The following is a 15,832-nucleotide window of genomic DNA, read 5'->3' on the forward strand; positions in this document are numbered from 1 at the left end:
AGCTGGTTCAAAGGATTCCTGACCACAAGATCATACCAAGTAACAATGAATGCGGATATATCAGCTCCATGGACACCTGAATGTGGAGTCCCCCAAGGATCCCCCCTCTCACCAGCCCTCTTCAACCTGATGATGATACCCTTAGCTAAATTACTAGCCAATCAAAACCTCAACCCCTACATATATGCAGATGATGTCACGATTTATATCCCATTTAAACATGATCTAAATGAAATCACCAATGAGATCGACCAAAGCCTCCAAATCATGCACTCCTGGGCGGATGCATTCCAGTTAAAACTTAACGCAGAAAAAACACAATGTCTTGTACTCACCTCACAGCATAATACAAACAACTTCACCACTATAACCACAACAAACTTCTCTCTCCCCGTATCAATCAATCTGAAAATTCTTGGAGTTACCATTGATCGAAACCTCACACTCGACACCCAAGTGAAGAATACTACGAAAAAGATGTTTCACTCCATGTGGAAGCTCAAAAGAGTAAAACCTTTCTTCCCGAGATCTATCTTCCGTATCCAGGTACAGTCAATGGTACTAAGCCATCTGGATTATTGCAATACACTGTATGCTGGCTGCAAAGGACAGACCATCAAGAAACTCCAAACAGCCCAGAATACTGCCGCCAGACTCATATTTGGAAAAACAAAATATGAAAGTGCAAAACCCTTAAGAGAGAAACTTCACTGGCTCCCGCTTAAGGAACGGGTCGCGTTCAAGATCTGCACGACTGTACACAAAATAATCCACGGAGACGCCCCGACCTACATGCTAAACCTCGTGGACCTACCTTCCAGAAATGCCAAAAGATCATCCCGAAAATTTCTTAATCTACACGTCCCCAGCTGTAAAGGACTAAAATACAAACTTATACATGCAACTTCCTTCTCTTACATGAGCACGCAGATGTGGAACGCACTACCAACTGACCTGAAAACTATCGATGAAATATCTAACTTTCGTAAATCCCTGAAGACGTATCTCTTCAACAAGGCCTACAAAGAGGACCCATAGCTTAACCATACCACCTCACCAATCCACCCTAATCTGAAAGTCAACTTTCTATATCTATTTTCTTAGAACCTCTTTCCCATCCTTAATCTCTTTGCACTACCAATTGTATCTGATATCCTGGAATGGCAACGCCATAACAGATCTCTGCAAGCCACATTGAGCCTGCAAATAGGTGGGAAAATGTGGGATACAAATGCAATAAATAAATAAATATGCAATGCACAGCATTGTGTTGCTTTATTCTGCATTTGTTAAATGTTATTTTAAAATATAATAAAAAAGTTTGAACATAAAACAGCATGACTTGAGGTAAATTAATTTATCTTAACAGTAGCCCACGTTGATAACTTACTCCTCTATTTACAAGAATGAGAACATGAATCTACACATCCTTAACTCTTTCATATTTTTTTTCAGTATGAATGAAGGAGATGCTTACTACCGGCTCAAAGATTTTATGCTCCTGATTAAAACTGTCAGGTAAGATATAGTGTAGATATATATACATATACTGATTGTTTACTAGGATTGGATTGCATTTAGGTAATTGCAGAAATGGAAAGTGTTATTTTATGTTTTATTTGTGTTATGTAGTGCATATGAAATCTAATAAAGTAGTTTTCCAGACCATATAGTTTCCCTCCACTCTCTGATCCATCAACTTTGTGACCAAATGTAGGAAAATTTCCCCAGATAAGACAGACTACACACAAACATAGAAACATGATGGCAGATGTTACTACTACTACTATTTAGCATTTCTATAGCGCTACAAAATAAAGGCCAAATGGCCCACTCAGTCTGCCCATCCTCCGTAACCACTAACTCGATGTCCAAAATATTAAAAAGTACTTCCCCTTTTCTAGCTATCTTGTGGATGTCTTCCTCTTCCTAAGGGATCCCACATGCTTGCCCCATGCTTTCTTAAATTCTGACACAGTCCTCATTTCTACGACTTCCACCGGGAGGCCACGCCATGCTTCCACCATATTTTCCGTGAATGAATACTTCCTTAGATTCCTCCTAAACCTATTTCCTCGTAACTTCATCATATGTCCCCTCATTCCAAAGTTTTCCTTCATTTGAAAAAGGCTCACTTCCTGTACATTAATGCCCCTGAGATATTTAAACATCTCTATCATATCTCCTCATACATAAGTATTGCCATACTGGGACAGACCCAAGGTCCATCAAACCCAGCATCCTGTTTCCAACAGTGGCCAATCCAGATCACAAGCTAAAGCCCAAAAAAGTACAAAACATTTTATACTGCTTATCCCTAGAAATAGTGGATTTTCCCAAAGTCCAATTTAATAATGGTCTATGGACTTTTCCTTTAGGAAGCCATCCAAACCTTTTTTAAACTCTTCTAAGCTAACCGCCTTTACCACATTCTCTGGCAACGAATTCCAGAGTTTAATTACACGTTGAGTGAAGAAAAAGTTTCCCTGATTCGTTTTAAATTTACTACTTTGTAGCTTCATCGCATGCCCCCTAGTCCTAGTATTTTTGGAAAGCATAAACAGATGCTTCATGTCTACCCATTCAACTCCACTCATTATTTTATAGACCTCTCTCCCTCCTTTCTTCCAGCGTATACATGTTGAGGTTCATAAGCCTGTCCCTATTTGTTTTATGTTAAGATTGCTTACCAGTTTTGTAGCCACCTTCTGGACTGACTCCATCCTGTTTATATCTTTCAGTAGGTGCGGTCTCCAGAATTGCACATAGTACTCTAAATGGGGCCTCACCAGAGACTTATACAAGGTCATTATCACCTCTTTGTTCCTGCTGGTTATCCCTCCCCTTGTGCACCCAAGCATCCTTCTGGCTATGACCATTGCTTTTTCTACCTGTTTGTAGAGGAGTGTGGTAGCCGTGTTAGTCCACTCTTAAGGTTATCAATAGAAATCAAACAAAATAAAACATGGAAAAGAAAATAAGATGATACCTTTTTTATTGGACATAACTTAATACATTTCTTGATTAGCTTTCGAAGGTTTCCGATCTGACGAAGAAGGGCAACCTTCGAAAGCTAATCAAGAAATGTATTAAGTTATGTCCAATAAAAAAGGTATCTACCTGTTTGGAAACTTTAAGGTCATCAGACAGAATCACCCCCAAGTACCACTGTTCCTTTGTATATAGAAGCACATCACCCCCTATATTGTACCGTTCCCTCGGATTCTTGTGACCCAAGTGCATGACCCTGCATTTTTTAGCATTAAAGTTTGGTTGCCAAATATTGCACCATTCTTCAAGTTTCACTAGGACTTTCCTCATGTCATCTACACCTTCTGGAGTGTCCACCCTTTTGCAGAGTTTGGTATCATCTGCAAAGAAACAAACCTTACCAGACAGCCCTTCCGCAATATCACTCACAAAGACGTTAAAAAGAGTTGGCCCTAGGACCGATCCCTGTGGTACTCCACTGATAACATCCCTATCTTCAGAGCAAGCTCCATTTACCACTACCTTCTGTCTTCTTCCATTCCACCAATTTTTAACCCAGTTACTCTAGGTCCCATACCAAGGGTACACAGTTTATTTATGAGTCGCTTATGCGGAACTGCATGGAAGGCTTTGCTGAAATCTTAGTACACCACATCTAGCGCCCCTCCTATGTCCAACTGTTTGGTCATCCAGTCGAAGAAATCAATCAGTTTTGTCTGACATAACCTGCCTCTAGTGAAGCCATGCTGCCTCGGGTTCTGCATTCTATTCGCTTTGAGAAACCTCACAATCCACTGCTTTAGAAGCATTTCCATTAGTTTACTTACCACTGAGGTCAGGCTGATAGGTCTGTAATTCCCAACCTCCTCTTTACTTCCATTCTTGTGCAAAAGAACCACATCCGCCCTTTTCCAGTCCTCCGGGACCACTCCGGACTCTAAGGAAGCATTGAAGAGGTCTGTCAGCAGAGCCGCCAGAACTTCTCCGAGTTCCTTGAGCACCCTCGGATGTATCCCATTAGGCCCCATCGCTTTGTTTACCTGTATTTTAATTAGCTCCTCACGAACACAGTCCTCTGAGAACAGGAATTGATCTACCATACATCCATCCCCATTAGCATTTGTTTTCTGCGGTCCTACCCCCGGCCTTTCAGCCGTGAACACAGAACAGAAATAGTTAAGCAGTTCAGCTTTATCCTTATCAGCTTCCACATATTCCTCCCCCTCAGATTTGAGCCTCACAGTGCTATTATAGCACTTCCTCCTGTCACTTGCATATCTGAAAAATGTTTTATCCCCCAATTTTACCATATTAGCTATCTTTTATTCCATTTGCGACTTCACTTTCCTGACAGCTTTTCCATCTTCTCTTATCTTTTCAGCTACTACGTTTGAGAACCAGAGCAGTCTTCTTTTCCTTTTCCTTTATGTAATTTTTTAACATAAAGGTTAGTTGCCTTTAAGATAGTTACTTTCAGTCTTGCCCACTGCTGTTCTACTTCCTTCAGCTGTTTCCATTCTACTAACTGTTTCTTGAGAAAGTCCCCCATCTCAGCAAAGTTAGTTCTTTTTGAAATCCAGGACCTTCAATCTTGAATAAGCCCTCTCCTTTGTCTTAATATTGTACCATACCATTCGATGATCACTAGATGCCAAATGGTCTCCCAACATGACATCAGAAACATTCTCTCTGTTTGTAAGCACCAGGTCCAGAATAGCTCCATTCCACATTGGTTCCGTTACCCACTGCTGAAACAATTCTTCCTTTAGAGAATCCAAGATCCCTTTGCTTATGGATTACCCCGCAGCAGGGACGCCACAATCGATGTTCCAAAATATTAAAAAGTACTTCCCCTTTCCTAGCTATCTTGTGGATGTATTTAATTAAGTCTCTGTCCATTTCTTCTGACTGTGAAGGTGGCTTGTATATTACTCCAATGTAAATACATTTTCCTTTCCCTCTTTCCAGTTTAACCCACAGTTCCATACCCCATGAGTCCTGCAGTTCTGTCACTTTAATATTATTCTTAGCATATAATGCCATTCCTCCACCCTTTTTTCCTACCCTGTCCTTCCTGAATAGATTATAGCTAAGTATAGCTATATCCTAGTCATGGTTCTCTGTGAACCACGTCTCCGTGACCACCACTAAATCCAAGTGTGCTTCTATCATTGTAGCCTCTAGATCTAGAAGTTTGTTTCCCATACTGCGGGGATTGGTATATAAGGCTCTCCAGATGTTATTCTTTTTTTCCTCTTCTGTAGGGGCACTCAATGTCCTACCTTCCTGAGGCTTATTTATGGCTTTGGGACCTTTTTTACCCATCCCCAGCAAGTTTAGTTTAAAGACCTCTTTAGTACTTTAGCTAGTCTGTTACTGAAGACACTCCATCCCTTCCTTGATAGATGGACACCATCACTGCTCAGTAGCTCTTGGAAAGTCATCCCATGGTCTAGGAAACCAAAGTTCTCACATTGGCACCATGCACACAGCCACACATTTAGCTCCAGGATGTGAGCTTCTCTCATTCAGCCTTTACCTTCAACAGGGAAGATCGATAAGAACACCACCTGTGCACCTATATGCTTCATCTTCTGACCCAAAGCCATGAAGTACCATTTGATATGTTCAGTAGGATATCTAGCAGTATCATTGATGCCAACATGGATGAGCAGCATAGGAGATTAGTCAGTAGGCTTGATAAGTCTAGGCAGTCTTTCCACAACATCACGAATCTTGGCACCAGGCAGACAGCACACGTCCCTGGACGTACCCCTCAGAAGTGAATCTCCAACCACCACTACTTTTCGCTTCTTATTGGTCACTTTTCCAGTGGTGTTGGAAGTTTTTATTGTTGTTTCCTCCTGTTTTTGAGATGTTTCTAGTTCTTCTGCCTCCAGGAGGAGTGGCCTAGTGGTTAGGGTGGTGGACTCTGGTCCTGAGGAACTGAGTTCAATTCCCACTTCAGGCACAGGCAGCTCCTTGTGACTCTGGGCAAGTCACTTAACCCTCCATTGCCCCATGTAAGCCACATTGAGCCTGCCATGAGTGGGAAAGCGCGGGGTACAAATGTAACAAAAAAAAAAACAATTCTTCAGTTCAACAGGAGATGGAGTTGGAGGGTTGATCTTGCATGATCTGATGGCCTGAGTCCAGCTGTGCTCTGTCTGCTCAAGACCTCTTGCTTAGCTGGAAGTCCCTAATGTTTCAATATGTATCTCTGTGATTAATGTTTGGTTGTCACAGATATTTCTTAGTCTTGCCACCTCCTCTCTTAGTTCTTGTATTTCTTTCATTTATCACATGAAACCAGAATCTTGCCCTGGTCCAAGCATTCAGTCTGGACAATACTACTTATCATTTCTATAGCACTACTAGAAGTACGCAGCACTGTACACTGGACATGAAGAGACAGTCCCTGCTCGAAAGAGCTTACAATCTAACTAGGACAAACAGAACAAATAAGGGACAGAGGAAGAAGCTGTAATGGGAGCTGCAGCTTTAGGGGCTTCTTGTTTCTTTGCCATACTTCAAGTGTAGCAGCTGTTATACTTGTGGATAAGGGATATATGAAAAATGGCCTATCAAAGTACCAACCCTATTTTTTCCTACACCTGTTCTGTGGGATATAGGAAGCAGGTAGGTTTAGTGTAAGATCTATGAACATGTTTAGATTTACTCTGTGGGTGAAATTCAATGTACTTCCTTACCTATTGATGGGATATTTAGTGATTTAGGTTTCCCTTTCAGGGTATATGATTTTTTTCCTCTCTCCCCTGATGTAGTGTTTGGTTGTAGGCCTAATTCAAGGGATAATCGTACAGAGTAGAGACCCAGGATAAACCTGATCTCAATCTATGGGTAACAGTTAAGTGACAATGATTTCCTGATTATCTTTCCAATACTGTTACTGCTAACAGAAGGGCCAGCTCTCTATAGTAGATATATAAACAGTATTACTTTGTTCCCTTTTGAAGTGGGGGCAGGGGAAAAGCTTGTAGTAAGGTGATGAACTAGTTTAAGGGAAATAGAAGGTAAATTAATATCCCTTTATTAGTGGTGTATAGAGAGTAATAAACTAGTGGATATCTTAACAGAGATCCTTTTAATCTAAAGCAGGAAAGATCTCCACACTGAGTATACAGATAACACCAAACAGTGAAGATATCCAAAGCAACAGGCTCAAACAATGTGCAAATTAAAGTCCTTTATTAAAATCGGTGGTGTTCAATTATTCAGAAGGACTCAACATGAATCATGTTTCGGCCATAAGGCCTGCATCAGGAGTCCACTAATAATATTCTTGAGCACTTCATATGTCTCAATTCTTAAGTACAGAGGCAAGAGATCTTATTCCATAAACGCATTAAAACCACAAATAATGCAAGAGCAAAACCTCTGCTACACACCAGAAATACAGTTTTCTGTGCATATGCTTAGGGCTGGACTCTTTCTTTCATGGGTCAGAAACTTCCAACTGAACAATCATATAATATTTTTCATGTTTTTAATTCTCATTCAGTACTCAGTGTGAATCAATCAAAGTTATAAATGCAGCTACTCGGCTTGAAACCTGACTGGGGCCACCCTATAGTCTGTTCAAGGGTTTTCATGGCAATTTTCATACTTGTAGTGCATCTCAAGCTGTTAAATAAAAAAAAATGACACATTTCTGAAATATAGAGCTTGATATACACTTTATCATACAACTGTTTTCACTTCACCTTCTATCAAAAGCGTCAAAATGGTGCCTGCTTCTAAACAGAGGATGATGCTTCAGCTAACCAATTGTAGTGTTCCAATCGCCATTGTCACTGAGTGGTCCTTTCACTAAGCTACGTTAACAAGTGGCCTGCGGTACTGTAGGCGTGTGTATTGGGCGTGCGCCAAGTGCCGATAACCGCTGGAAACAGCATGCTTCGGAGGAAATAAATAATTCATCCATGCATTATGGGTGTGTGCCAAATCTGAAATTACTGCCAGGAAGGCACACTGGCCTGGTGGTAGTTTCTTTTGGGCACGCACTACACATGCGTAAAGCCTACCACGACTTAGTAAAAGGGCCCTGATGTAATTAAAAATGCACTGCTACAGTTCATTTAAACAATACAAATAGGTGGGAAAATGTGGGATACAAATGCAACATATAAATAAATAAATACTCATTATTATAGCAATGCTGGTATCATAAAGTCTTATAGAAATGCCTTACATTCCGTACAGTTACTTAGTCCATGCAGTTCTAATATATCCAACTTATGAATCCATCTCTCATCCCGTTTCCTGAGCCATTTTGCCTAGTCACCTTGTCTTCAGTTTACTGGCTCCCAATCAATCAGTTAACATACTAAATTCTCAAATTCATGCAGTTGGGCAGTGCAATGTACCACTAAAGGTTCTTCTGATCTGCTTTTCAATCTTGTTATTTGTTCATTAATTCTTATTCTTAGGAGTTTTCTGGTTTGATTTACATATAACTTGTCACAGAGGTATGTAATAAAATACAGAGCAACATGCACAGACTAGTACCAATTAACTTACGCCTCAATTTTATTAAAAGCAACCATAAAGTGGAACTGTAAATCTTACTAGATTGTCCATATGCCCAGTATGTTTTGGCACCTTAGTGCCTGCTTCAGAGGCAATTTTAATGGTTTTTTTTAACAGTTTTATGAATTTTTAATTTTTGACCCCCATGTGATGATGTCATGTCAATTTTGATTCCAAAACTGTGATTTAAATAACCTGAATCAAGGTAGGTTCAATTTGTACTGCTTTACCAGTAAATATTACTGTTTTGTCCTCTAGAGACCTTTTTAAGGTAACAAAGATGGGCCTGATATTCAAAAAGGTTTACCCGACAGAAGAGGCCCCTGCCCAGTTAAACCTTGCTGAGCGACCCGGCACCTGAGATTCAGTGGCACTTAACCAATTAGTGCTGCTGAATATCGCCGCTAACCGTCCATCTTCTAATTGGTTAGGTTTGGGACAGAGAGTGAGCAGAGCTAAGTAACCACATAAAGAGTAAAAAGGTGTAAAAAAAAGAAATGGTCGTGTGGTAAGTTCGCATTTCCTGCATGGCCTTTTTGGAGGGAGCATTTACCGCCACTCATTGAGGTGGCGGTAAAGTCTCCCATGCTAACCCAGCGGTAACCGGGCAGCAATTACCACTGGGTAACCCCCTAAATATTTTTAAAATTCCGGCAGCGCTGGAAATGCCGTACACTGGGGACAGAACTACCGCCGTCAGCCTTGGTGGGCTGGCGGTAGTTCCAGATTGCCGCGTGGCAAACACTAAGTAAAAGGACCCCAAAGTTAGGACAGCAAAAAGGTTGTCCTACTGGGTACCGGTCTGAATATTGACCAGTGCCCGGTTAACTTCCGAGTGACCATTGATATCAATGTCGGGAGTCTCACAAGCCCTAGAATTGAATATCTGGCAAGACAGTCCAGAAGAGAGAACTAATCTGCCAGCAATATCAAGCAGTCCACAAAAGCAGAGTGCATATCTTCTGATTTAAAGGGCTTTGTATGTTTTAAAGTGGGAATAAAAGCCCTTTAAATCAGAAGACATGTACTCTGCTTTTGTGGACTGATTGAATATCTGGGATCAGTTCAGCCTACAGCTATGAGCAGCTCTGACGCCACATACCGCCATGGGTTGAATAGCTGGTGGAATATTTTTTATTCTTTGGCTGCTTTTATTTATGGTAATTTTCATCGGGTCTTTTAACACTGTTTTGTTTTTTCATTTAAAACTGATTTGTATATGCTGCACACCCTCAGGGCACCTTTTTTATGTTGTTATATTAATTTTGTTAACCTCTACTGGCTCCTTTTTGTTAGTGTTTTTAATTGGACTGGTTTTTACTTTCATTTTTTGTTAATATACAAATTACAGGCACAGCCCCATATGAGAAGGTTTTGCTGAGGCAAAAATGGTCCTTTGGTGCCCCCAATAGGACTAAGGTGATATTAAAAGTACTTTTAAACCAATACGGTTTATGAAGTTTTAGAAGTACATAGGGGTCTGTGCTGTTTTTGTAATGAAATTAGTACCATAGAATGTATTAAGGGCAGTTTTGCTAAACAAGATGTATTATTATGATCAATTAGACCTGCACTAACTGGTCCCATCATTTTTGTTGTACAGAGCTTTGCGTTTCTGGTGGGTTTTTTTCTGTTCTTGTTGTTTGTAAGGAAAGCTTTAGTTAGAAATATGGCCTTGTAAATTGGGAACTGAGTAAATCGAGATATAAGAACTTTACAGCAATCAGTACAGCCCCTGAAGAAGCTCAGAACAGAAGTGAAACGGTGGACCCGTTGGGCTTTCCTTAAAAGATAAGTGCTGTACAGTCCCAGCGTCCTTTTAACTAATATAGACATAATGTTATTTAATTGAATTAAGTAAAGAAATGATAAAAATAGAGGAATTTTTGCAGCCAATGATTATAAGAAAGCTGCTTAAGAGAACGCAGCTGTGCTGCCAGTGTGCATGCAGCCTAACTTGGCAAATATCTCTGAGGTCTTGTCTCCTCTAGATATAAAAAAATTAAAAAACATAAAATAAGAAAATATGAAGTTGAGCTTTTGCTTGAAGGTTTTGTTTTGCTTAGCAACACACTTGCACTTAAGAGTTAGAGTTGTTCCCATCATTTTTGGAACAAGGATGTTTTCTCTTGTCTAGCATTGTTTGTATTTTAAGATATTTAAATGCTCTTATAAGTTGTTCTTATTATGTTTTCTCTTTTAGTTATGTCTGGGGTTTGAGAACCCCTTATGTGCAACCATAAAGGTACTATAGGGGGTCCACCTTAGGTAAAAGTCTTGGTTTTGATTTATCAGTTTTCTAATTTCACACAAAGGGGTTCCACTAGTAATTCTTGATTGTCACTATGGTGTGTGGCTCTGTGTGATTGCACGTCTACACTGTATTTCCAAATATCTTAATTTTTCAGATCTTCATACTTTGAAGCATGCATTTGTGATCTCTTGTCTAGATTATGCCAATATGGAGTATGCGGGTCTCTCTTCTGTTCATCTTCGTCGGCTTCAAACACGGCAAAATGCATCTGCTACTCCTATCGTCTCTTCACTGGTTGCCTATTAGATACCAATCTTGGTTAAAGATTTTATGCCTAACTCATAAAATGTTGCATTGTGGTACCCCTGTTTATCTTTCTTCTATTATTATCCCATACACTCCTTCAGGCACCTTTCGCTCACTTGACTCTAATCATTTAGTTCTCCATACTACAAATCCCAGGCAAGCAGTTGCTTTCCTTGTCTGTCTCAATAGCAGACTATGAATCACAATTACAATCTAGGTCTCAACTCTATAATTAGTTACACATTATATTACAAATTACTCACTAGTAACTGTTTAACATTTTAAAATATATTTCTTTATTAATAGATCAATACAATTTTCCTAAAATAAAATCCATTCCCTTAACCCATAGTTATTAACCAATCCATTTAAAACCAAACAATTCTCCACATTACTCTTTCAATACACATTCAAATAGCATATATCTGGCAATCTTTTACATCAATGTGTGATCATAGCTCTTTAGTCATGTGTTAATCCACTGCTCCAGAGTCTCCCACAAGATTCAGCCTTGCTTCAAATCAGACTCATTGAATCACCAACTTGTAAAATAGTTCTGTCCTTTTTTCAACAAACCATTGTAACGTTAGTGGTAAATCTTGAACAACCATTGATGATGTCAGTCAGCAACATCCAAAACTGTCCATTTTCACCATTAGCAGTATCATGTGTTCCAGATATATATATTTTTTGAAAATTGTTTGGATGGCAACTCTCATATTGTAATAAAGAATTTGTCAGTTGCATTGGTGTATGTATATCAAGTCCATGACCCTAACCCTTACTCAAGTATGAAATACACCTTTCACCTGTGTAATTTCAACATCCAAAAAATTAATCTTCCAACTAGAACATTGATTTAAAAAAACTGCAGTAATCTAGTCACTCACAAATTGGGACAATTCAATCTCATTGTGCAACCATAAAAGAAAAACATCATCAATATATCAGTACCATTTATGAATCCTGCATATGCAAACGCTAGGAGTGTTGATTCAGGGCCAATGTCCTAAGGCAGCATGGCGAAACATGGCCAGTTTGCATTGAAATTCTCACATATGATAGAAGTTATGAGAACGTTATTGGCGCTGGGTTTCTAATAAAACTAATTGGGTTTCTGCCAGGTACTTGTGACCTGGATTGGTCACTGTTGGAAGCAGGATACTGGGCTAGATGCATCATTGGTCAGACTCAGTATAGCTATTCTTATGTTCTAAGGTTGATTTTATACGCACGTGTATGTATTCTATAAAGTATTCTTGTAAATGCTAACCTTTCTCCATCCTGCTCCAGGAATGTCTCCACTCAGTGTAGGTAAACTTACGTACAGTTTGTATGCATATAAACTTATGCACGTATCAGGAAGGCAATTTTGTAAAAACCTATTTATACACATAAAACGTGTTTAATTTTTTATTTTATTTATTTAAGATTTTTTATATACCACACAACACCATGGTTCTCAGTGGTGTACAAATTTACATTCATTAAAAAAATACATATATCATCATAAAACATAAGAACAAACATTAACAATATAAAATTCTGGCTTCAATGGCAAAGTCCGACGTATTAGCTTCCATTTTTTTCAGCTCACTTCAGTAGCTGGCCCATATGCTTTCAAAAAAAGAAATGTCTTCAGTTCTCTCTTAAACTGCTTAATGTCCTGTATTTTCTTAAGTCTCAATGGTAGACTGTTCCATAGTGTCGGACCATCACATAAAATATAGATGCCCTATATTCATTTGATTTTATAACCTGAAATGAAGGTATGTCTAAATTTAATTGATGCATTGATCTTGATGTTCTAGGCGGTTGATACATGTGTAATTTTGTTGCTAATATTTTGACACTGATCCAGTTAAGATCTTAAAACCAAAAGTAAAAGCTTAAACTACACAGTACTCAATCGGTAACCAGTGTAGGGATTTTAGTACTGGTGAGATATGTTCGTATCTACTCCACAGCCACAGAGAGCTGGGGGGGAGGGGGCATGGGGGCAAAATTCCCTGAGCCCGGCTCCGAGCCCAGGGGTCTGTCTGTCCTGCTGCTATTGGCAACGGGTCCCACGGCACCGAGCCCCCCTTGTAGGCTGGGGAGGAGTAAACGCACTGATGTAGGTGGCAGGGGCCCCCTGTTTCAGTGCATCTGTTCCTTTCCGGCCTTCAAGTGGGGCCTAACGCTAGGATCTGGTGGCAGCTCGAGAATGAATGAGGGGCAGCAGCAGCATCTGCGTTTTGGGTTGGGCCGAGTGTGGGTGACATCCTGAGTGGAGGGGGGGGGGGGCGGCGGTGGCGGCGGCCCTGTCCCAAGCCCAGCTCTGTCTCTCAGCAGCCCTGATCTACTCACATTTCCTAAAACTCTTGCTACATAGTATATCAGCAATCACAAACTTGTAGGTTGTGTTTCTCTACTTAATAAAAATCTCTTGCTACAGCATTTTGTGCAATCTGTAATGCCTTCAATTGGAATTTTGAAATCCCAAGTAGCAAACTGTTGCAGTAATTAAAGTATGATATTATAAAGCTTTGAACTACAGTTCTGAAATTTCCCGGAGTTAGCAATTTTTTCAAATGTCTGATTAAACACAGCTTATATAACACATCTTTCACAATCTTTTCTATATGTTTCTTCATGTCCAAACCAGAATCAATCATCACACCTAAATCTCACTAAGTATTAATAGCTATTTCAGAATTCTCGTACATCAGAAGAAATATATGATGATGATAATAAAACCTTTGTCTTATTAATGTTTAATTTAATGTTGCCATTTCTTTTATAAATGTATATAAAGTTAACTTTAATATTGATGTAAATCTGTATTAACCTATATAACTAGATGAATATTACTGTGCAAGAAGAATCATAATTTTGTACCCTCTTTTCTAGTGTTTCCTTACTGGAACTCTGCGAGGATGAGAATGACAATGTTGTGCTGGCATTTCAACAGCTGAGTAACAGCTATGCTGAAAAACTAAACAAATATTAAAATTAATCAATGGGATATGCAGAGGAGAGATTCGTAAATAAGAAGATGAATTATGTTCTTCCATAAAATGTATTCTTTTTTAATATAGGAAGGGGAAAACTGTAATTTTAAAGTGAACATTGACTGTCATATTTAAAGGTACTCAAATATTCACATCATCTTCCAACTTTTTCATATAAATCTAAACAAATCCAGTGAAATTTAGACGTAAAAGATAGGATAAAACAACAAGAAATCAAATCTGTGCCCCACAAACAGTCTACATAAGAAAAGCAGTAAATGGGATGGGTAGATGAGGGGTGGGGAGGGGGAGCAAAGTATTTCACTCTTCTTGCAAGACAGGCATTTTCTCCTGGATTCTATAATTGGCAGCTAAAGTTGCAATTCATCACATGTACCTGATTTGCACATGCAACTTAATTGCTTAACAAGTCAATCAGTGCCAATAATTGGCTGCTAATATCCAGTTATTGGTGTTAATTGGCCTTAATTAAAATTTACCTGCAGATCATATTCAATAACAATCAGTGTGCAAATCCTAACACGTGTAAATTTTGGGGGGCATGTCTAGGGGTGTTTCAGGAGCATTCTGGGGCATTCCAAAATTTTTCGCATGTAAATATAGAATTCAGCCGAACCACACCTAATAGGGAGCCCTTTTACTAAGCAGCGGTAAAAAATGGCCTGTGGTAGTGTTGGCATGTGTATTGGGCGTGCGTCAGGCCAGTTTTTACTGCATCTACAAAAAAGGGCTTTTTTTAATGAGACGGGAAAAGGGCCTGCAGTAAAATTGAAACCAGCGCGCGCCCAAAACCGGCCTGAGCCTTTAACGCCACCCATTGATCTAGTGGTAAAGGCTCACACGCTACAGTGTGGTGACCAGTCGGCATGCACCAAGTGCGGATTACCATCAGAACTGGCGTGCGTAGGAGGAAATAATTCATCCATGCATTAAAATCTGAAATTACCGCCAGGAGGGCATGCTGGCCTGGCGGTAGTCTCATTTGGGTGTGCACTATAATGAAGAGTTTCTAGTTTTATTTCTAATAATAGTACACCAAAAAGGCGGGAAGGGCTGCAAATAGTGCCGCACGTTCAAATAAACATGCTTGAAATGGACTCTCAACTCATGACACCTTTTTGGCATGCTACTGTTAGAACTAGAAAATCTTCATTACAAGAAGTGACACCGACAGACACAGCTACACAATTCATGAAGACTCCTGAGGCAGGACAAAAGGACGAAACACCTGAGCATATCCCGCAGTAGTGGATTTCAACCCGTGGTAAGCATGCATTAGTGCTTGCCAAAGCTTAATAAAAGGGATAATTGAATTGTACTGTCTTAGAACGATAACATTTGAGTCCAGGAAGGGAGTAATTGTGGCTGGAGCATAAGAACTGATGGATGTGCATGCTCCAGCCACAACTCTGCTTATTTGATGCCACCTGGGAAGTCTACATATGTATAGCCTAATTCTATGGGTGGATCAAGGTGTTCTTGTAATTTATGTGCAATGTTATAGAAGAGGGGGTGTCTGTGCCTAAATTAGGCACGAAGATTTACACTAGGGTTTAGCTGGTGTAAATCCTCGCACCTAAAGTTAGGCCCACTTCCCAGTGCCAAGTACTATTCTATAAACTGCGCCTAACTTTGAGCACTTTTCTAGAATAGCCCGCGCATTTTTTTAGTCGGCACTGATTTTTTGGTGCCATTTTTAGAATTCAGTCCATATTGC

The 15,832-nt window shown here is 39.7% G+C and overlaps 1 protein-coding gene across 1 annotated transcript in view; it reads left to right on the top strand.

Annotated features, from left to right (window-relative positions):
* Nucleotides 1-14,790, top strand: part of LOC115462208 (probable ATP-dependent RNA helicase DDX60) — a 348,344-nt gene extending 333,554 nt beyond the window's left edge. Inside the window, exons 38-39 of the mRNA XM_030192222.1 lie at nucleotides 1,456-1,518; nucleotides 13,994-14,790. Of these exons, the coding sequence (XP_030048082.1) occupies nucleotides 1,456-1,518; nucleotides 13,994-14,093 (163 nt within the window). The 3' untranslated portion in view covers nucleotides 14,094-14,790. The remainder of the gene's footprint in view (nucleotides 1-1,455; nucleotides 1,519-13,993) is intronic.
* The last annotated feature ends 1,042 nt before the right edge of the window (nucleotides 14,791-15,832 follow it).

This window comes from Microcaecilia unicolor, chromosome 2 (genome assembly GCF_901765095.1).
Source record: "Microcaecilia unicolor chromosome 2, aMicUni1.1, whole genome shotgun sequence".
Classification (NCBI taxonomy): Eukaryota; Metazoa; Chordata; class Amphibia; order Gymnophiona; family Siphonopidae; genus Microcaecilia; species Microcaecilia unicolor.